Genomic DNA, 21,695 nt, shown 5'->3' with positions numbered 1-21,695 from the left:
TCAATTAATTCTAAAGGGTTCGCTCTCGGGTTTCCATGACAGCTGCAAATGTTAATGAATGTGCAAGTGGTGCATCAATGTACAAGAGCCCACTGCTGTGGCACGGAGCAGTGATAACTCAACCCACTTCTCTCATCTTTGAATGATTTGTTCATCCAGTCTTCTCCGAGGCCAACAACTCTCTCGATGGGCCAGTAGTTGTGAGAAGTGGTCGGGGAGCAAGGCAAGTCAACAGGAGGTTGTTGTGTACTCTGATACAGAATCGGACACTTGTGTTCCAACTGGGTCATCATGGCTAGTGTCATATTATCTCATGAACAATACAGGCACTGTGGCTAATCAGATGTTAGCCTGAAATTAACAATCAGAGTTGGGTCACCTCACATACACAGAGCGTTACTTTCTCTCCTCCACTGTTGTGTTCCACGCTTATGCCGTAGAGAGTTCCTGTGAGATCACAGACACCAAGCTCTTCTGGGCGGTTCCGTCATACTGTACACAGAGAGAAAGGAATCACGGCCCTGCCTCACTGAGGATCAGAGCAGCAGACCCAAATGCTTTTGATCAAGCCCTGCCTTTAGGGAGGGGGTAGGGGTCTAGTCAGGCATGTCTGCACATTGGAGACCAAGCCCTGCCTTTAGGGAGGTTGGGGTCTAGTCAGGCATGTCTGCACAGCGGAGACCATGCTTGAGACACTCAGCATACCACACCATTGTTGTAGCTACGTACTGTATTCTGCAATTCTAGCTTGACCCTTTAGTGAGAGTCTGAACAATGCCTGAATGAAAACTCTTTGGTGGAAATGCAGTTACTTGTGTGTACTGATGCAATAATTTCACTTGGATGTTTGGATTACATTATAATGTACTGTATTTGATTATTAAATGAATCAGCAATATGAATGCAACCGACCACAGGTTAAACGGAAACTTCAGACACAATAATGAGGATTTCTGATCAGTGATGCAGACAATGTCATCTGGTTAAGAGGGAGACAACAGTAGCGCTCTGCTAATATCCACTGCCATTAGCCACTGGAGTCTGAGGAGAGACCAGGCAGAAGCAACCACAAACCAAATGGACTTCAGATGGAGGGATGAAGCAGAAAACAAATGGAAGGAGAAAGAGGTGGGAAGAGGAAGGCTTATTAACGTAGAGAGTACTGTATAATAAATCAACCTTTAAAAAGGAAATGTAATGCAGTCAAATGGAAATCACCCAGCAATGGAGTTTTAATTGCTATGCAAATGCTGTCTATGCCTCCTGAGGCTCGGTATGTGGGCCCCGCTTCTCACTGCTCCAATCACACCACAGCAGAGCAGACACAAGCTCTCTTAAACTCTAGGCAGAATTCTGCTTTCTCCCTAGAGTTCAGAGTGGTTAGCTTCGCCCACGCTTGGCTCCATGTGAACTACAATCCTGACACTGTGTTTTACCGTTTACTAACGTCAATAATCATCGCTTAAAATACGTTTTCGAAACATGGCTTTCATATCAGCAAAAAATGATCTTTCAAATAAAAAATATACAATTACTGTAGGAGATTTGCATCCATATGCTGTGTGTGTCTCCAGTTGACGAACCACACTTCCTCCCCAGTTATGCTGACACATCGGTGTACTGAGCACGCTAGATAGCTAATTAGCACAGGTGGTCGCCTCTGTTTTCTCTGTCTTCCGTAAATAAGCGCTGTAACATGGAGATATGGCAGTGTGGGAACACTAATCCTATGACGGTGTGTAGTAATTGAACCTTTTGTTTTTTTGAAAATGTATTCTCGCTGATATGACAGATACGTTCCTTATGTGTCCAAAACCGCAAGCGACGAAGAAGATACCTTTATCAATAGGTTCTAAAGTTAGTTAGCATCTATGAATGGGCTAAGCAGACACCCCCTTCATTAAACCACTGTGTTGCTATTACTGCGTCCGACACATTGACGTCATCATTTTCGCTGGTCCCGTCATTTGGGATGACATGTTAAACCGAGGTCCTCCTGACTATAGATCCCAAACACTTGGGATCTATTGCACTTATTGCAAGTGTCCTGGCTACATTCCCAATCTAGCCCTCATATCATGGCCACCTAATCATCCCCTGATTAATTGGCATTTGTCGCTCCTCACCTCTCCACTGTGATAGCTGATGTGTGATGATGAGCTCTGGGACAGACATGCCTGCACAGGCATCACTCAGGAGGGCGCTAAGACATTGATTGTGGATGAGGTGAGTTTTCCCATACAATGTGAAGCATTTTGAGCTCCTGGTGGAAAAGCTATGTAAAGCTATATAAATTGCTAATTTATTACTCTATTACAAACAACTCTGTCAGCTATCCCACAGGAGACGCTATACAATACAGAGACATGGTTCTTCTATAAGAGCATTTAATGAAAGTGCCCTCTAAAAAGCCAGATAACTTCATTGAGCAGTGGTAATGCAGTTAGTGTGTTGCATATCTATTTGTTTTTGAGGAAGTCGTCTTTGTGCATGGAATGGCAGCCATCCATCAAGCAAGCAAGAGGAAGCAGCCAAGACCAGGAAGTGATGTTCTGTATCAGTGAAGTCAGGTGACAGCAAATCCATATCCCAGATTACAGCTGCCCCACCTAAGAGAAGAGGAAGAAGTGGAAAATACAGAAACGTTTTGGAAAATGAAGTACAATCATACAATTAAATCCAAATGTGCAATTTCAATCCCTAGCATTCTTAATTCAACTCTCAGTAATACTTTTAAAATCTCAAGCTTCTAACAATTGTGTTTGCTGAACATAGTTCTGCCATTTAGTAAATTAAACAAGTATATATTCCAAAGGCAGAGCCATGGGTTACAGAGTTTAGAGTGCTTCTTATGGTGGTGATGCAACCCAGACAGTGGCTTATGCACTTTCCTGTATGTATGGGGTGACATGCATGCATTACTCAAAGCTATGGTGAATATCAATGTCTAAAATTACATCCGCAGCATTCGAATAACATGTGAAGCAGTAGCCTATTTGTTCACACTACGCTGAGGCTACTGAACAATTAAAGCATGACCCGTGTACCCTGACCATCAGGATATGGAGTGGATATATTTTCAGGATATCTTCCCATTCATAGCAGCAGGGTACGAAGTCCAAACTGGTGCCCATTAGGTCCAAATCATTGATGTCAGAGTCATGTCAGGATTAGCTTGACGACTCAAACTGAATTATTCCGCTTGCTCTATGTTCGCTACATACTTCAGTCTGAGACTGCCATCTTTGAAGTCATTTGTGGTGGCGTCAAAAGGATGTCACTGCAAAACAAAGTCATCAGCGATTGGATCATTTCTAACCAATCACAGTATCAAAGCCAATAAAACATTTTCAAAACGTTGCTTTAACTACATGTACTGGCTATGGCTGTGAGAAGATGTTTTGGGGTGTAACTTGTCTGTGTTCTCTAAGAGAGGCTGCAGGGGAGGGAGAATTGAGCCGCAGCAGTTGGAACCGAAATTATTTTCCAATTGTTTTGTTCCGAACAGAACCATAATTTTTCTCCGTTCCATTTCACTGTTCTGAACAGCAAAATAAAGTTCTGAATCGGTTCGAACTCCAAAAAAAAGTAACGGTTCATATTGTTCCTTTCAGTTCCTTGTGAAACCTCTGAAATTCACAAAAACATAAATGCAACATGTAAAGTGTTGGTCCCATGTTTCATGAGCTGAAATCAAAGATCCCTGAAATGTTCCATACGCACAAAAAACTTGTTTTTCTCAAATTGTGTTCTCAAATGACATTACATCCCTGTTAGTGAGCATTTATCCTTTGCCAAGATAATCCAGCCACCTGACAGGTGTCACATATTAAGAAGCTGATTAAACAGCAGGATCATTACAAGGTGCATCTTGTACTTGGGACACTAAAGGGCACTTTAAAATGAGCAGTTTTGTCACACAACACAATGCCAGAGATGTCTCAAGTTTTGAAGAAGCGTGCAATTGACATGCTGACTGCAGGAATGTCCACCAGAGCTGTTGCCAGATCATTTTATGTTAATTTCCCTTCCATAAGCCGCCTCCAACCTCGTTTTAGAGAATTTGGCCGTACGTCCAACCGGCCTCACAACCGCAGACCGGGTGTATGGCATTGTGTGGGTGAGAGGTTTGGTGATGTCAATGTTGTGAACAAAGTTCCCCATGGTGGTGGTGGGGTTATGGTATGGGCAGCCATAAACTATGGACAACAAACACAATTCCATTTTATTGATGGCACTATGAATGCACTGAGATACCGTGACCAGATCCTGAGCCCATTGGGGCTCCAGAGTGGCAAAGCGGCCTAAGGCACTGCATCTCAGTGCTAGAGGCGTCACTACAGACTCTGGTTCGATCCCAGGCTGTATCACAACCAACCATGATTAGGACTCCCATTGGGCAGCGCACATTTGGCCCAGTGCTGTCTGGGTTAGGGTTTGGCCGGGGTAGGCCGTCATTGTTAAATAAAGGTTAAATTGTCGTGCCATTCATCCCCCGCCATCAGCTCATGTTTCAACATCATAATGCATGGCCTCATGTCGCAAGGATCTGTAAACAATTCCTGGAAACTGAAAATGTCATCTTGCTGAACGACAGCATGTTCCAGTTCCTGCCAATATCCAGCAGCTTTGCACAGCCATTGAAGAGGAGTGGAACCACATTCCACAGGCCACAATGAAATCTATGCAAAGGAGATGTGTGGCAACGCATGTGGCAAATGGTAGTCACACCAGAAAATGACTGGTTTTCTGATCCATGCCCCCTACCTTTTTTAAGCGACAGTATCTGTGACCAACAGATGCATATCTGTAATCCCAGTCATGTGAAATCCATAGATTGGACCTAATGAATTTATTTCAATTGACTGACTTCCTTATATGAACTGTAACTCAGTAAAATATTTGTAATTGTTGCATGTTGCATTTATATTTTTGTTTAGTATAGATTTTTTAAAAACATTTAGCTCGACATTAAATTACTTCACCAATCAGTGTGGATAGAGCAACATGCCTTGGAGTAGGCAGGATATAGCTAGTTGTTTACATGGAGAAAAAATGCCCAGAATGTAAAAGAGCATTATTTACCAGTTCCCAAGCTTTTTAAAGAACAGTTATTTTCTGGAACAGTATAGATCACTTTCGTTCCCAGTTCTGATTCTGTTCCTCGAAAAATGTTGTTCTTTTTCAGCTCTGTTCCCTAAACCGGTTGCAATGATCCATGCCTGGCAGTCATCTGTCACCAGCCTCAGTCTACTGGAAGAGCAATGCAGGCATTCCATTCTGCACTAATGCCTCTATATACCTTACCTGTTTTCACTTGATCGACTGTATGTACGACTATGAGTCTACTTCGGTTAAGACCACTCTTGCTTTTCATCCTTCCCTCTTTGCATACATTACATATTGTATAGGTTTATATTGAACTAAATCTGATTTAAATTTGTGTGCAGTTAACAATCACACAGCACTGCTGTCATTGGTGATGTGGTGATGAACAGGTTTGAGTTTGGAGGACCTAGACTGGGGAATAAAAATGCATCCACTTTGGGAGCTGTTGCTAGGTTACATTCAGTTTAACAGAATAATGACATGACCTGGTTTAAATTGTTGAGAAACATGCCTCTGCTATTTCTATTTTTAAAAGTTGTGAAGATGTGGCAAAAACTCATTATATAAAATACATATCCACTAAAGACGGAAAAAAATACAGGAATTTGTATGTCTTCCTCGCCTCCTCCAAGCTGTCGTATTGCAAGGCAAAGCAAAGACAGGGCCAAGAGTGACAGATGCTTTCTGTTTTAATGGGTATATACATAACATTAGTTGGGCTAAAGCCTTGTTTTGATTTGTGCCTGCATGAGTTTCTACCACCGGGCATGTCAAATGACTGGAAGTGACTGAATAAACGTTACTCAGAGAGCATCCCCTTATCTCTGAACATCACATTATACCTGTGGACAGATGTCCTTGGAAAAGCAGGATGGGAGCGAGAGGTAATTCATAACTAAATGCATTACACGCCTCCAGACTGGATGACTAGCTGTACTGTGTAATGCTCATATCTAGCTGGAAAACCACAAACACTCTTTATTACTTTATAATAGTCAGCCAGATAGTTGCCATTTAGCACTGTATGATGACCTGTTGTGGGTCATCATACAACACACTTTGAAAGTAAAAATGTCAACACTGAAGGGTTGAAAAAGCCCTTGCAATTAGGTTATGTAATTCAACATATGGAAAGTACCTGGAGACGTTCACACCAAGGATAGACAATAGAGTACACAAACCAAATAAAACTACATACAGTTACATCCCCATCCACTTGATATGCTCAAGAAAAGGGTCATTCCACGAAATGAGTGCCTTTTGCGTCCCTTTAATAATTTAAGTAGAAATTGTGCACAAATATTGAATTTTAACCCTTGGATAAAACCACCTAAATTATATTTTTCAAACATGAAATGTGATGTCTTTTCCTAGAGTGACGCCAACATTAGAAAAAGTGAAACATTGCCTTTGTTCATATTTCCATGAAAGCTGTACACCACCAGGGTACAAAGATTGTCTTAGGGTCATTTTTCACCTGGCAGTTATAAAATCAGACCTATGAGTAGAGTGACCTGTGTGCCTACATAGGGCTGCTAATCTTAGCGGGTGTGTATAAGTCCCGAGGCGAGGCTACATGTCGTCTCTGGGATGCAGAGAGTGGAAGGGCGATTTTCCGTGCCACGATGCAACTGAAAGTCTTTCACGCTTTCTCAAGAATGCTACAATTTGATAACCGTGAGTCAAGACGTGTGAGAGACAAACTGGCGGCCATAAGAGAGGTCTGGGAGAAGTAGATGGAGCGTCTGCCATACCTCTACAACCCTGAGCCTGAAGTAACAGTGGATGAGCAACTGGTTCCATTCAGAGGTACATTTTTATTTTCATATCTGTAATGTAAGTGATTTTCACTGTTCATTTTATTATGTATTGCTGTAATATCATTGATTTATGTGATTGTTTTCTGTGACGCTGATACTAATTACTGATAGTAATCTCTTTTGTCAAAAGGTTGCTGTCCTTTCCGGCAGTATATGCCCAGCAAGCCAGCAAAGTGTGGCATCAAGATATGGGTGGCTGTGACGCACAATCCAGCTAAACTTGTAAGATGCAAGTCTACACAGCGAAGCTGACCAGTGGAAGCCTGGAGAAGAACCAGGGGGCACAATGTCACGTGTGAATGTCTTTGTGATATGGAACAAGATCAATCCTACCTGGATGCCTGATAAGCGGAACAAGAGGAGGATGTTTCTGGAGCAGCTGGGAAAGGCACTTGTAACCCAAAACATTCAACGCAAGGAGCGCCTTCCCTGCACAGCAGCCTCTGCAGAGCTACTGAAAGCTGTTCAGGGGGCTGAATCTTGTCCTGATCCACCTGAGGCTGCAGCTGGGGCAGGTAAGAGGAGGAGATGCCAATTCTACCCCCCAAAGAAGGACTGTAAAAACAAATACTATGTGCTGCACATGTGCAAAATACGTACATCTGCAAAGTCCATGCACACACTTGCATACTGTCCTACATGTGCTAATTAGAGTTGAATGATTTATGTTCTTCACGTTTTTGTTTCGTATCTATTATCGTATTTTATTCTTATTTATTGTTGTTGTTTACACACCTTACTGTGTGGGGGTAATGCACAATCGAGAGCATCCTGTCGGGCTGTATCACCGCCTGGTACGGCAACTGCTCCGCCCACAACCGTAAGGCTCTCCAGAGGGTAGTGAGGTCTGCACAACGCATCACCGGGGGCAAACTACCTGCCCTCCAGGACACCTACACCACCCGATGTTACAGGAAGGCCATAAAGATCATCAAGGACAACAACCACCCGAGCCACTGCCTGTTCACCCCGCTATCATCCAGAAGGCGAGGTCAGTACAGGTGCATCAAAGCTGGGACCGAGAGACTGAAAAACAGCTTCTATCTCAAGGCCATCAGACTGTTAAACAGCCACCACTAACATTGAGTGGCTGCTGCCAACACACTGACTCAACTCCAGCCACTTTAATAATAGGAATTGATGGGAAATGATGTAAAATATATCACTAGCCACTTTAAACAATGCTACCTAATATAATGTTTACATACCCTACATTATTCATCTCATATGTATACGTATATACTGTACTCTATATCATCTACTGCATCTTTATGTAATACATGTATCACTAGCCACTTTAACTATGCCACTTTGTTTACATACTCATCTCATATGTATATACTGCACTCAATACCATCTACTGTATCTTGCCTATGCCGCTCTGTACCATCACTCATTCATATATCTTTATGTACATATTCTTTATCCCCTTACACTTGTGTCTATAAGGTAGTAGTTTTGGAATTGTTAGCTAGATTACTTGTTGGTTATTACTGCATTGTCGGAACTAGAAGCACAAGCATTTCGCTACACTCGCATTAACATCTGCTAGCCATGTGTATGTGACAAATAAAATTTGATTTGATTTGATTTAATGGTTCAAAAAATTGGAGAAGACTAGTATTTTGTAGTTGAGTTCCTCATTGTACAGTATATATAAGTGCTATCTCTTGCTAAAAAAATTATGTTTACACCTATGCAGTACCTTTAGCAATAATACAAATAATAATAAACCTCTACTTTAGTAAAGAAAAGGTGTGTTGTAATAAAACGAGTGGTCCACTGATTAAATGCATTCTTTCTGCATGGTGAAGAGGGAAAACCCAGATATTCACACAGTTAGTGATGAATGACAGGTTGTTTCTTCATTCAAAAAATATTTGGGGTTTAAAATTCAACTAAGCTGCTTTATATTAGGGGTTAAGTGAAAGCGGGTCATTTTTTACCCTTAGGACAAGGGGAGTATACCGAATGTTAAGACTACACAAGGGGAGTATACTGAATGTTAAGACTACACAAGGGGAGTATACCGAATGTTAAGACTACACAAGGGGAGTATACCGAATGTTAAGACTACACAAGGGGAGTATACAGAATGTTAAGACTACACAAGGGAGTAAACAGAATGTTAAGACTACACAAGGGGAGTATACCGAATGTTAAGACTACACAAGGGGAGTATACAGAATGTTAAGACTACACAAGGGGAGTATACCGAATGTTAAGACTACACAAGGGAATATATGTTAAGACTACACAAGGGAATGAATGTTAAGACTACACAAGGGGAGTATACCGAATGTTAAGACTACACAAGGGGAGTATACCGAATGTTAAGACTACACAAGGGGAGTATACTGAATGTTAAGACTACACAAGGGTTAAAAGCCTGTTATATTGAATGAAGTGCCCTTTAATATAGACCACATAGAAAATTCAATACATCAGATTTTTTAAATGAATAAAGACTTGCTAAAGTGCCAAAATCCATCATTTTTCCATGTCCCTCAGTGCATCCTCTGCAACTTCTAGAAATGTATCTACGTTTACGCCATCATTGTAAAGCCTTAGTTATTTTGTTGCTTTGACAAAGTAATTTCTGAAGATTATTATTTATTTCATGTGATTCATTTTAAGGTAGAAAAAAAACACGGCCCTACTTTTAACCTTTAAAAGTCTCAGCCGTGGGGGGGGGGTCTAAGCTAACATGACATTGTTTTAAGATGGCTATTTGAAGTCCGGGCTCTGGCTGGGCCACTCAAAGACATTCAATGTCACTCCTGCGTTGTCTTGGCTGTGTGCTTAGGGTCGTTGTCCTGTTGGAAGGCCATAAGGTCGAAGGTGACACAGATCAGGGTGTGACACCTTCGACCTCATGGCTTGGGTTTTGCTCTGACATGTTTTTTTTCCCACCTTTATTTAACCAGGTAGGCTAGTTGAGAACAAGTTCTCATTTGCAACTGCGACCTGGCCAAGATAAAGCATAGCAGTGTGAACAGACAACACAGAGGTAAACAATTAACAAGTCAATAACACAGTAGAAAAAAAGAGAGTCTATATACATTGTGTGCAAAAGGCATGAGGAGGTAGGCGAATAATTACAATTTTGCAGATTAACACTGGAGTGATAAATGATCAGATGGTCATGTACAGGTAGAAATATTGGTGTGCAAAAGAGCAGAAAAGTAAATAAATAAAAACAGTATGGGGATGAGGTAGGTAAAAATGGGTGGGCTATTTACCGATAGACTATGTACAGCTGCAGCGATCGTTTAGCTGCTCAGATAGCAGATGTTTGAAGTTGGTGAGGGAGATAAAAGTCTCCAACTTCAGCGATTTTTGCAATTCGTTCCAGTCACAGGCAGCAGAGAACTGGAACGAAAGGCGGCCAAATGAGGTGTTGGCTTTAGGGATGATCAGTGAGATACACCTGCTGGAGCGCGTGCTACGGGTGGGTGTTGCCATCGTGACCAGTGAACTGAGATAAGGCGGAGCTTTACCTAGCATGGACTTGTAGATGACCTGGAGCCAGTGGGTCTGGCGACGAATATGTAGCGAGGGCCAGCCGACTAGAGCATACAGGTCGCAGTGGTGGGTGGTATAAGGTGCTTTAGTGACAAAACGGATGGCACTGTGATAAACTGCATCCAGTTTGCTGAGTAGAGTGTTGGAAGCAATTTTGTAGATGACATCGCCGAAGTCGAGGATCGGTAGGATAGTCAGTTTTACTAGGGTAAGTTTGGCGGCGTGAGTGAAGGAGGCTTTGTTGCGGAATAGAAAGCCGACTCTAGATTTGATTTTCGATTGGAGATGTTTGATATGAGTCTGGAAGGAGAGTTTACAGTCTAGCCAGACACCTAGGTACTTATAGATGTCCATATATTCAAGGTCGGAACCATCCAGGGTGGTGATGCTAGTCGGGCATGCGGGTTGCAGGCAGCGAACGGTTGAAAAGCATGCATTTGGTTTTACTAGCGTTTAAGAGCAGTTGGAGGCCACGGAAGGAGTGTTGTATGGCATTGAAGCTCGTTTGGAGGTTAGATAGCACAGTGTCCAAGGACGGGACGGAAGTATATAGAATGGTGTCGTCTGCATAGAGGTGGATCAGGGAATCGCCTGTCAGCTGTGGGACATTATATACAGTGCATTCAGAAAGTATTTAGACCCCTTGACTTTTTCCACATTTTGTTACATTACAGCCTTATTCCAAACTTTAAAAAAATCCTTCATCAATCTGCACACAATACCCCATAATGACAAAACAAAAACTTGTTTTTAGAATTTCTTGCTAATTTAAACTAAATTTAAAAAACATGAATGAAAAACACAAGGCTGTAATGTAACACTGTGTAAGGACCAACACCGGAGATGAGAAGCAGGTAAGGGGAGTCACCATGTAATAAGGAACAGACATGAAACAAGACAGGCACAACATCAGCACACTATACAAGGACATATGACAATCAATGCAGCAGCGGGGAACAGAGATGGGGAACTGACAAATATAGGGGAGGAAATAAACAGGTGATTGAATCCAGGTGATTCCAATAATATGCTGATGTGCATGAGTGGAAAAAGCAGGTGTGCGTAATGATGGTGGCAGGAGTGCGCAATGCTGGAGAGTCTGAGTCTATATCACTCACACATTATCCTTTGGAAATGCATAATTATGGATATGATTGTCATTCTCTTTATGGTGCAATATCCTTCTTTTCATATTTGGGTATTATCCTACACACTGGCTATTATTTAAATAATCTCCACCCCCAAACAAGACTAAATTTGTTTGGACCAAACCTGAACCAATCACAGATGTGTATGTTTCAAGTTTGGATATCACAGTACATCACAGTAGAGTAGAATACAGTACAGTACAGTAACAGTACAGTAAAGTAGAGTTTAGTACAGTATAGTGCAAAACAGTACATTATACTACTCTCTTCTACTCTAGTGTGCTCTACAGTACTGTACTCTACTGTCTGGACTGGACCAAATCTGAACCAATCATGGACGTCTATGTTTAGGCCAAATCATGGCTGGTCCGGACCGGACCCAAAAACTACGCCTATGCACTTTGACAATCAAGGCCAGGGCAGACTGAATTTCAACTACTTTTCAACGTTCATGGATGTCCAGTGTCGGTCGGGGCTCAGGGGTAAGGATGCTGGTTACAGTAAATGGAAAGAGAGGGTCTTATGGGTATGTGTCAGTAATACCCCTGAGCCGGGAGAGGTAACATTAACTAGATATAGAGAAGGCAGAGCGAGTGAGAGAGTTAGGGGTTGTCTAAATGGTTTTCCCATTGACCACCAGATGACAGAAAGAGAAAGAAAACAGTTATGAGCTGAACATAACAGTGTGCCAGTAGAAGATGAGGACAGTAGCAAGTGACCCAACTGTGGCTTGTCACTACTATGATTTCCCATTGTAGCCAATTCAATTGCAGTCATTCTGTTACCAATTTGGCAACAGAATTCTGAATTTTAACCACTTAATAATTCAGAAACAACAAAATACAGTTAAAACACTATAACTAACTGGTAGGTCTACCTTTACTATTACTTCTGTGAAATAAGAAAATATCTTAAAGATATGTGGGTTTTGGGTAACAGAATGACAAGACACAAGGCCATATTTCTTAAAAATAATCAGTAAATGGTTGATAAGGTGCTACATTAATCATCAACTGATGTATTAGTATGTGCATTTACTCACATTTACAAATGCACTCATTAACAAGTATTAAATATCCCATTCATGGCGTATATAAATATATTGATAAATATGCATATGGTCAAACCATTAATCAACCATTAACAAATGCCTTATAAATAATCTTATGAGTTGACAATAACTCCTTTATCACTGGTTTGTAAGTACATTAGTAATACATTATTATTAATTTATCATTTACACAAATTTTGAACCTACTATGATCAAACACCTTATTCATTATCTTATAAATCATTAATAAATGATTTTAAATAGTGTTCATAAATGCGGAAATATTTAAAGATCGCTTATTGACATTTACAAACATAGGAACAATGATTAATAAATGGCAAGTAAACTCTTTACAAACTTTTTATAAACGTTTTATGAAGAGAGCTAAATATAAAGTGGGACCTAGAAATGTACATCCTCAAGCTGCACATGGCTCTCTGGCTACCGAGGAAATCAAGTAATAATTAAACAACAGACACTTTGAGATATAAAAACAACCTCTCCCTTTCAAAGGGAATCCTCCTGCAAGAGCAACATGAGCTCAGAACGAATGCTCACATTGTTGGGCTAAGATCAATTTAGAGCACTCCATCAAAATGGCAGGAACCACTCAGTCTATTTGATTTCTTACCTCTTGCAACAAGATTGGCCTCTAAAAGGCCCACAAATCAATACAGTATACTTGACAAACCCATTTGCATCATGTTACTGTAGCAGTTTTTAAGGTTGACAGCATCATCAACTTTACCCAGTAACAGACCATTTTAGCCCAAAAACTGGTTGCCTCTGCCAGGAGGCTGAAACTAGGCCGCAAGTGGATCTTCCAGCAAGACAATAACCCAAAGCACACATCAAAATCTACAAAGAAATGGTTAATTGACCATAAAATCAACATTTAGCAATGGTCATCTCATTCCCCGGACTTGAACCCCATTGAAAACCTGTGGTTTGAATTGAAGAAGGCAGTCCATAAGCGCAGACGAAGGATATCAAGAATCTGGAAAGATTCTGTACGCAGTAATGGTCTAAGATCCCTCCAAATGTGTTCTCCAATCTCATAAATAATTATTTTAAAGGCTCAGTGCTGTTATTTTCGCAAGGTGAGGTATTGAAAGGTATTGGAAACAGGGACGCAAATAATTTTGACCCCTGTCTTTTGGGGAAAAGAGATGATTACTTGATTTTTAAAAATCTCTTACTCTGAGCAATTGTATTAGTATAAAATAATATAATAAAACATTTTTTTTGCATACAGTATACATTAGCTCAGTGTTTGTATTATTTATTTCATACAGTATTTCTGGCTCATCTTTATTAAGGGTGCCAATACTTCTGGACCTGACTGTATATTCTATCACACATCAAAGTAAACATTTCAAAGTCAATATTTATTTTATTTATTTCACCTTTATTTAACCAGGTAGGCAAGTTGAGAACAAGTTCTCATTTACAATTGCGACCTGGCCAAGATAAAGCAAAGCAGTTCGACAGATACAACGACACAGAGTTACACATGGAGTAAAACAAACATACAGTCAATAATACAGTATAAACAAGTCTATATACAATGTGAGCAAATGAGGTGAGAAGGGAGGTAAAGGCAAAAAAGGCCATGGTGGCAAAGTAAATACAATATAGCAAGTAAAACACTGGAATGGTAGTTTTGCAATGGAAGAATGTGCAAAGTAGAAATAAAAATAATGGGGTGCAAAGGAGCAAAATAAATAAATAAATTAAATACAGTTGGGAAAGAGGTAGTTGTTTGGGCTAAATTATAGGTGGGCTATGTACAGGTGCAGTAATCTGTGAGCTGCTCTGACAGTTGGTGCTTAAAGCTAGTGAGGGAGATAAGTGTTTCCAGTTTCAGAGATTTTTGTAGTTCGTTCCAGTCATTGGCAGCAGAGAACTGGAAGGAGAGGCGGCCAAAGAAAGAATTGGTTTTGGGGGTGACTAGAGAGATATACCTGCTGGAGCGTGTGCTACAGGTGGGAGATGCTATGGTGACCAGCGAGCTGAGATAAGGGGGGACTTCATTGTAGATGACATGGAGCCAGTGGGTTTGGCGACGAGTATGAAGTGAGGGCCAGCCAACGAGAGCGTACAGGTCGCAATGGTGGGTAGTATATGGGGCTTTGGTGACAAAACGGATTGCACTGTGATAGACTGCATCCAATTTGTTGAGTAGGGTATTGGAGGCTATTTTGTAAATGACATCGCCAAAGTCGAGGATTGGTAGGATGGTCAGTTTTACAAGGGTATGTTTGGCAGCATGAGTGAAGGATGCTTTGTTGCGAAATAGGAAGCCAATTCTAGATTTAACTTTGGAATGGAGATGTTTGATATGGGTCTGGAAGGAGAGTTTACAGTCTAACCAGACACCTAAGTATTTGTAGTTGTCCACGTATTCTAAGTCAGAGCCGTCCAGAGTAGTGATGTTGGACAGGCGGGTAGGTGCAGGTAGCGATCGGTTGAAGAGCATGCATTTAGTTTTACTTGTATTTAAGAGCAATTGGAGGCCACGGAAGGAGAGTTGTATGGCATTGAAGCTTGCCTGGAGGGTTGTTAACACAGTGTCCAAAGAAGGGCCAGAAGTATACAGAATGGTGTCGTCTGCGTAGAGGTGGATCAGAGACTCACCAGCAGCAAGAGCGACCTCATTGATGTATACAGAGAAGAGAGTCGGTCCAAGAATTGAACCCTGTGGCACCCCCATAGAGACTGCCAGAGGTCCAGACAACAGACCCTCCGATTTGACACACTGAACTCTATCAGAGAAGTAGTTGGTGAACCAGGCGAGGCAATCATTTGAGAAACCAAGGCTGTCGAGTCTGCCGATGAGGATGTGGTGATTGACAGAGTCGAAAGCCTTGGCCAGATCAATGAATACGGCTGCACAGTAATGTTTCTTTATCATGGTTTCTCACCTTGTTTTTTATAGATCTGAATTACAAAAATCTATTTCATGTTGGAGACATACACTACATGGCCAAAAATATGTGGGCGATTAGGCCTGGCTCGCAGTCGGCGTTCCAATTCATCCCAAAGGTGTTCTCTGGGGTTGAGGTCAGGGCTCTGTGCAGGTAAGTCAAGTTCTTCCACACCAATCTCGAAAAACCATTTCTGTATGGACCTTGCATTGTGCACAGGGGAATTGTCATGCTGAAACAGGAAAGGGGCTTCCCCAAAATGTTGCCGGTAGCATTCTCCTGGCATCCGCCAAATCCAGATTCGTTCGTCGGACTGCCAGATGGTGAAGCGTGATTCCTCACTCCAGAGAACGCGTTTCCACTGCTCCAGAGTCCAATGGTGGTGAGTTTTACACCACTCTAGTCAACGCTTGGCATTACGCATGGTGATCTTAGGCTTGTGTGAGGCTGCTCGGCCATGGAAACCCAATTCTTGAAGCTCCCAACGAACAGTTCTTGTGCTGATGTTGATTCCAGAGGCAGGTTGAACTCGGTAGTGAGTGTTGCAACTGAGGACAGCTGATTTTTACTCGCTACGAGCTTCAGCACTCGGCTGTCCCGTTTTGTGAGCTTGTGTGGTCTACCATTTAGCGGCTGTTGCCATTGTTGCTTCTAGACGTTTCCACTTCACAATAACAGCGCTTACATTTGACGAACTGAGTTGTTGGAAAGGTAGCATCCTATGACGGTGCCACGTTGAAAGTCACTGAGCTCTTCAGTAAGGGCCATTCTACTGCCAATGTTTGTCAATGGAAATTGCATGGCTGTGTGCTCAATTTTATACACCTGTTAGCAACAGGTGTGGCTGAAATAACCAAATACACTCATTTGAAGGTGTGTCCACATACTTTTGGCAATGTAGTGCAACTCACATAACTCATAGTGATAATTCATGCTTTTTTTAATATATTAAGAACAAATCTGCCGAAAGTCATAATTTCCTTGGTCAGGGAAGTGAGTGCAGTCAGTGGACATCAGATGTCCCATCTAAGAGTTAGTACAGGGTTCTAAGAAACAATTTAAAAACATTTTTAAAAGGATCGCCTAGCAGAACTACATGGTTAAATTTGAGGATATTTCATGTGTCTGATTGACTTATTATTGTGAGATACTAAGTAAGCCATTGAAATCATAAGACCAGTTTCTGCCAACATGAAGAGTGAAAAACAGGATTTTCCCTAGAGGGGGGAAGCTGTGGAAAAACACAAATAAGATAAAGTTCTCTGTCAGTGAGTGAGCAACGACAGATGGTGTGTGTGTGTGTGTGTGTGTGGGGGGGACTTTGATGACAGAGGTTCAACCTTAGTGCATCAGTGAACTACCATCTCTCTCCTCTGAATTAGAACGTCTTCTGACCTTTTTCAGAGAGCTGATTTTTTTTATGCAGCTAGATGTCAAAACCAGAATGCAATTCATGGTCAAGTGATGTGACAGTAAATAAAGAGACAATGAGGATACAGCCAATGAAGACCAAATTTGACAGACATGACAAAGTGTGTACAGTTTCCCACTTCTGGCTTTATCCCAATGATTATGAGATGAGCATTATAATTAACTTGATTTTACTTCTACATACTGAAAGTGCAATGCACTTCTTTCCAGACAAGACAAAAGTGAAATAAAAGTTCATCAGATGTTTTGAGGAGTGCAGTTTGGTCTCTCAAAACAGGGTTGTTAGTCTGAAGACAGAGTAAATGTTCAGTTTCCATGCAAAGATTTATCCACAGGGTATAGTTTCCAAAAATGTCTCAATTCAGGTCACTCACATCTGGATTTTTACCTCCTTGTGTAAAATAAGATATTATTTTGTCAATTCAATGCAGACAAAGCTCTTGGAAACACGAGCTATGTCTACCAGCTGCTGGTGGTAATTGGTACTTCAAACAATGTACAGTATATCTACAGTATGAGTAGCCCATAAAGTAGTGTTTTATGACTCTACATGTCATGAATTTCGTCACTTTTACTGTTTTCTCAAAGCCTACTTTGGTTTCTTGTGGATGATTAGACGCCTTTTTATTATTCATGTTTTATTACTTTGTATTGCCACTTTCCATAGACACCATTATTTTAAAAAGCACTTTTACGTTTACACAAGCAGCACTGTTCTTCTGTTCTTTATTTTTTTTTTTTTTGTGATATCATATTGGATATCGGGAGAGGCGAAGGTCGAGAGCCATGAGATGTGTCGGAAGACACCATACATCTGGCCAAAGTGGCAGCGTGCATGCGCCCGGGCCACCACAGGAGTCGCTAGAGCGCGATGGGACAAGGCCATCCCGGCCGGCATGGGTCTCGCGGTTGCGTATTTGTAGTGACGCCTCAAGCATTGCAGTGCGTTTGACTGCTGTGCCACTCCGGAGGCCAACTAATTGGTCTTTTCACCAATCAGATCTGAAAAAGATCTGATGAAATTGGTCAAAAGATCAATTAGTGTGAAAAAAAGATCCGAATTGGGCTGCCTGTCTAAACATAAAAATGATGTTATTACACAAGACTGTTCAAAGGGAGCTTTAAACCAATTTAAGGCCAATTCAAAATTGGTTGTGCTTCTTTTATTTTATGTAGTGATTAAATATAAGTAAAGCACCACCTTTCCATGTCACACAATTAATGAAAATAATGTTCTGTTGCAAAAAGATGAGAGAATGTCAATCAAAAGATATTGAAATGATCAAACTAGTTCGTTCAGGTTTCTCTATTGGCTGCACCTGTTAGTTAATTGATTGTCTTGTGGAAGTAGGCCCATGGTAGGTTTGGTTAGTCTGCAACATGTGGTGGAAGTGTTGCCTTACAGGAAGTAAAATAAACAGCAGTGTTGAGACATCTCTAACAGGCATGGGGCTGAGTTACATGCTTCTGCTCTTCTCTGGCTTGTGCTCAATTGGTAAGATCTTATTTTAATAGGATAAAATTTTCTGTGTTTAGTAGAAGTAGCATGGCATGTTTGTGAAGCCAGTTTGTTATCTAGGTTTTCTTAGGATTGAGGATTTTTGTCCACAATTTAATAATTCTAATTACTTTACCATAACCACACAATGTCTGTAATTACAAAAATGTTGAATAATTAATTGTCTTTTGATCAGTAGCAGTGCATGAACGTTAATGATTATTGTTGTGAAATAATGCAGCTGTATCCTGTTAGCTTTAGGCCCTTATGGCTTGATTTCAGTTTCTTTGTGGGTTAGGTTTCTCCGCTCATGTTGGTTGACTTTATTGGTATGAGAAATATATTGTAACTTACCTTTTGGCTACAGTTCTGACTGTCAGTTGTAGCACAGTCTTGTGTAAACTGACCTAATTTTGTGTTCATAGGAAGACCTGTCGAACCTAACGTCGCAAACATTTAGTGAATTTGTTGAATTAGCTTTTTTTTTTCTTCAGTCAGTTGCCAAAGGTTAGTGCCTGGCGCTCCATATAAGATCAACACAAATGACAAGGGGGTCCTAAAAGCGGCGCTTCATGGGACCAATTCATTTAACAATCAGACCAATGATGCTTTTCTCTTCAAGCCATCTGCAATTGAAAAAGCAGAAAGACAGGTATGGAGGACTGACATTGTTATACTGAAGTAGTCATATATTGAATGTGTTGAAATAAGGATGAAAGCTGTGTTTAATTGAAGTTCATGCCTCACTGGTATAGTCCAACTACACTGCTCAAAAAATTATGTGGAGGAGGCCGTAGGAGGGCAACAACCCTGCAGCAGGACCGCTACCTCCACCTTTGTGCAAAGGAGGAGCACTGCCAGAGCCCTGCAAAATGACCTCCAGCAGGCCACAAATGTGCATGTCTGCTCAAACGGTCAGAAACAGACTCCACGAGGGTGGTATGAGGGCCCGACGTCCACAGGTGGGGGTTGTGCTTACAGCCCAACACCGTGCAGGACGTTTGGCATATGCCAGAGAACACCAACATTGGCAAATTCGCCACTGGCGCCCTGTGCTCTTCACAGATGAAAGCAGTTTCACACTGAGCACGTGACAGACGTGACAGAGTCTGGAGACGCCGTGGAGAACGTTCTACTGCCTGCAACATCCTCCAGCATGACCGGTTTGGCGGTGGGTCAGTCATGGTGTGGGGTGGCATTTCTTTGGGGGGGCCTCCATGTGCTCGCCAGAGGTAGCCTGACTGCCATTAGGTACCGAGATGAGATCCTCAGACCCCTTGTGAGACCATATGCTGGTGCGGTTGGCCCCGGGTTCCTCCTAATGCAAGACAATGCTAGACCTCATGTGGCTGGAGTGTGTCAGCAGTTCATGCAAGAGGAAGGCATTGATGCTATGGACTGGCCTGCCCGTTCCCCAGACCTGAATCCAATTGAGCACATCTGGGACATCATGTCTCGCTCCATCCACCAACCATCAATCCATCCGTTGCACCACAGACTGTACAGGAGTTGGCAGATGCTTTAGTCCAGGTCTGGGAGGAGGTCCCTCAGGAGACCATCCGCCACCTCATCAGGAGCATGCCCAGGCATTGTAGGGAGGTCATACAGGCACGTGGAGGCCACACACACTACTGCGCCTCATGTGGACTTGTTTTAAGGACATTACATCAAAGTTGGATCAGCCTGTAGTGTGGTTTTCCACTTTAATTTTGAGTTTGACTCCAAATCCAGACCTCCATTGGTTGATACATTTGATTTCCATTGATCATTTTTGTGTGATTTTTGTTGTCAGCACATTCAACTATGTAAAGAAAAAAGTATTTAATAAGAATATTTCATTCATTCAGATCTAGGATGTGTTATTTTAGTGTTCCCTTTATTTTTTTGAGCAGTGTAGTTCAGGGCTGCCCAACCCTCTTCCTGGAGATCTACCATCCTGTGGGTTTTCAGTCCAACCCTAATTTAACACACCTGATTCTACTAACTAGCTGAATCAGATATGCCAAATTAGGGTTGGACTGAACCTACAGAACGGTAGATCTCCAGGAAGAGGGTTGGGCAGCCCTGGTATAGTTAGACTACACCAGCGAGTCACAAACTTCTTCAGTTCAATGTAGCTTTTTGTTACAGATTGTAAAGGGACTCAAATACATTTTGGAAGTAGACCTCTCACGGACCGTGTGCCGCAAAAACGGACACAAAGACCCAGACCTAGCCAACTGCATGTTCCAACCAGATGGTTTGTTGCAGCAGGTATTGTACGTTTTTAGTTTAGAAATATGATCCATTATGTTGAAGCTGTATGTATAGCAATTGGGTGAATATCAGCACTAATTTTGGCTGGCAAGTGGATCATAGCTAAAAGTAATAACATTGGAGTGACTACTTATTATAGTGCATTTGTGTCTTTCAGACCTTCCACTGTGTCTTTGAGGTTTGGACAATGCCTTGGCTCCACTTCATGAAGACTACCTATTTTTCGTGCATCCCATCTGACCGATCTTGAAGGAAGTTCCTAAGCTGTTTCTCTCCATACATGACTGAGCATTTTCATTCCTCAAAATAAAATTGAGCCTTAACGTATAGTTTAACAATGGTTATTACTATATGTCTTGAGTACCAATATGTATTTTAGGTTAACATATCTAACCTTGTTATCCTCAAATAAAATGGTGGACTGCTTTATCCCGTGCAAATTATACAATGAATTTTAACTCATGTTTTGGCATGAGTTAGGGTCTGCACAGACTAAATTCTGATCAACAACACCTTAAATCCCAAACAGGATCATCATATCCGTAGGAAAGAATAGAAAATCTGTGCGGCTGTTCCGAGTTGCGTTTGTGCTATCTAAACTTCTAGAGATTCCATCTGAAGGCTTGCTCCACAGGGCCTTTGTACAGACTGGGATATGATTCTTCCTCAGCACTCCGTGACCTATATCCTTTGAAAAGCCTGGTCTATGATACAGCCTCCATCATTCAAAGGCTCTTATGAAACCAGTGCAGCAGCGTCTGATCTTAGTGAGTAGAGAGCCAGCAGCAGTGGAGGGGCCCCTCCTACAGAGGGCAGCCCTGGGATCAGGCTTGCTGAGTGGGGTCGGAGCTCTCAGTAACATCTTTGAAGCAGCTCTCCGTGCACCCTCTTAATGAGGCCCTTGATCTGATGAGCTCCACTGGCTCTGAG

At 41.7% G+C, this 21,695-nt stretch overlaps 1 protein-coding gene and 1 long non-coding RNA gene across 2 annotated transcripts; one reads left to right on the top strand and one right to left on the bottom strand.

Moving 5' to 3' along the window:
• Window positions 1-2,370: 2,370 nt before the first annotated feature.
• Window positions 2,371-3,270, bottom strand: LOC115113300 (uncharacterized). The gene is made up of 2 exons (XR_003861093.2): window positions 3,048-3,270; window positions 2,371-2,609 (listed from the first exon to the last, which is right to left on the bottom strand). It is a non-coding gene; the product is annotated as an uncharacterized LOC115113300 (long non-coding RNA).
• Window positions 3,271-18,390: 15,120 nt separating this feature from the next.
• LOC115113299 (cystatin-F-like) lies at window positions 18,391-21,194 on the top strand. The gene is made up of 4 exons (XM_029640812.2): window positions 18,391-18,506; window positions 19,004-19,161; window positions 20,640-20,762; window positions 20,923-21,194. The coding sequence occupies exons 1-4, from the start codon at window positions 18,392-18,394 to the stop codon at window positions 21,013-21,015; spliced, it is 489 nt and encodes a 162-aa protein (XP_029496672.1). The 5' UTR covers window position 18,391; the 3' UTR covers window positions 21,016-21,194.
• Window positions 21,195-21,695: the final 501 nt, after the last annotated feature.

Source organism: Oncorhynchus nerka, linkage group LG28 (genome assembly GCF_034236695.1).
Source record: "Oncorhynchus nerka isolate Pitt River linkage group LG28, Oner_Uvic_2.0, whole genome shotgun sequence".
Classification (NCBI taxonomy): Eukaryota; Metazoa; Chordata; class Actinopteri; order Salmoniformes; family Salmonidae; genus Oncorhynchus; species Oncorhynchus nerka.
The sequence above is the reverse complement of the archived record's forward strand: the minus strand, read 5'-3'. Positions and strand labels throughout refer to the sequence as shown.

Excerpts from the sequence above, each read along its gene's own strand:
- LOC115113299 (XM_029640812.2), top strand. The coding sequence starts at position 18,392 with ATGTGGTGGAAGTGTTGCCTTACAGGAAGTAAAATAAACAGCAGTGTT. Across the intron at positions 18,507-19,003 it reads CTCTGGCTTGTGCTCAATTG|TCAGTTGCCAAAGGTTAGTG; the intron begins GTAAGATCTTAT and ends TTTTTTCTTCAG. Across the intron at positions 20,763-20,922 it reads CAGATGGTTTGTTGCAGCAG|ACCTTCCACTGTGTCTTTGA; the intron begins GTATTGTACGTT and ends TGTGTCTTTCAG.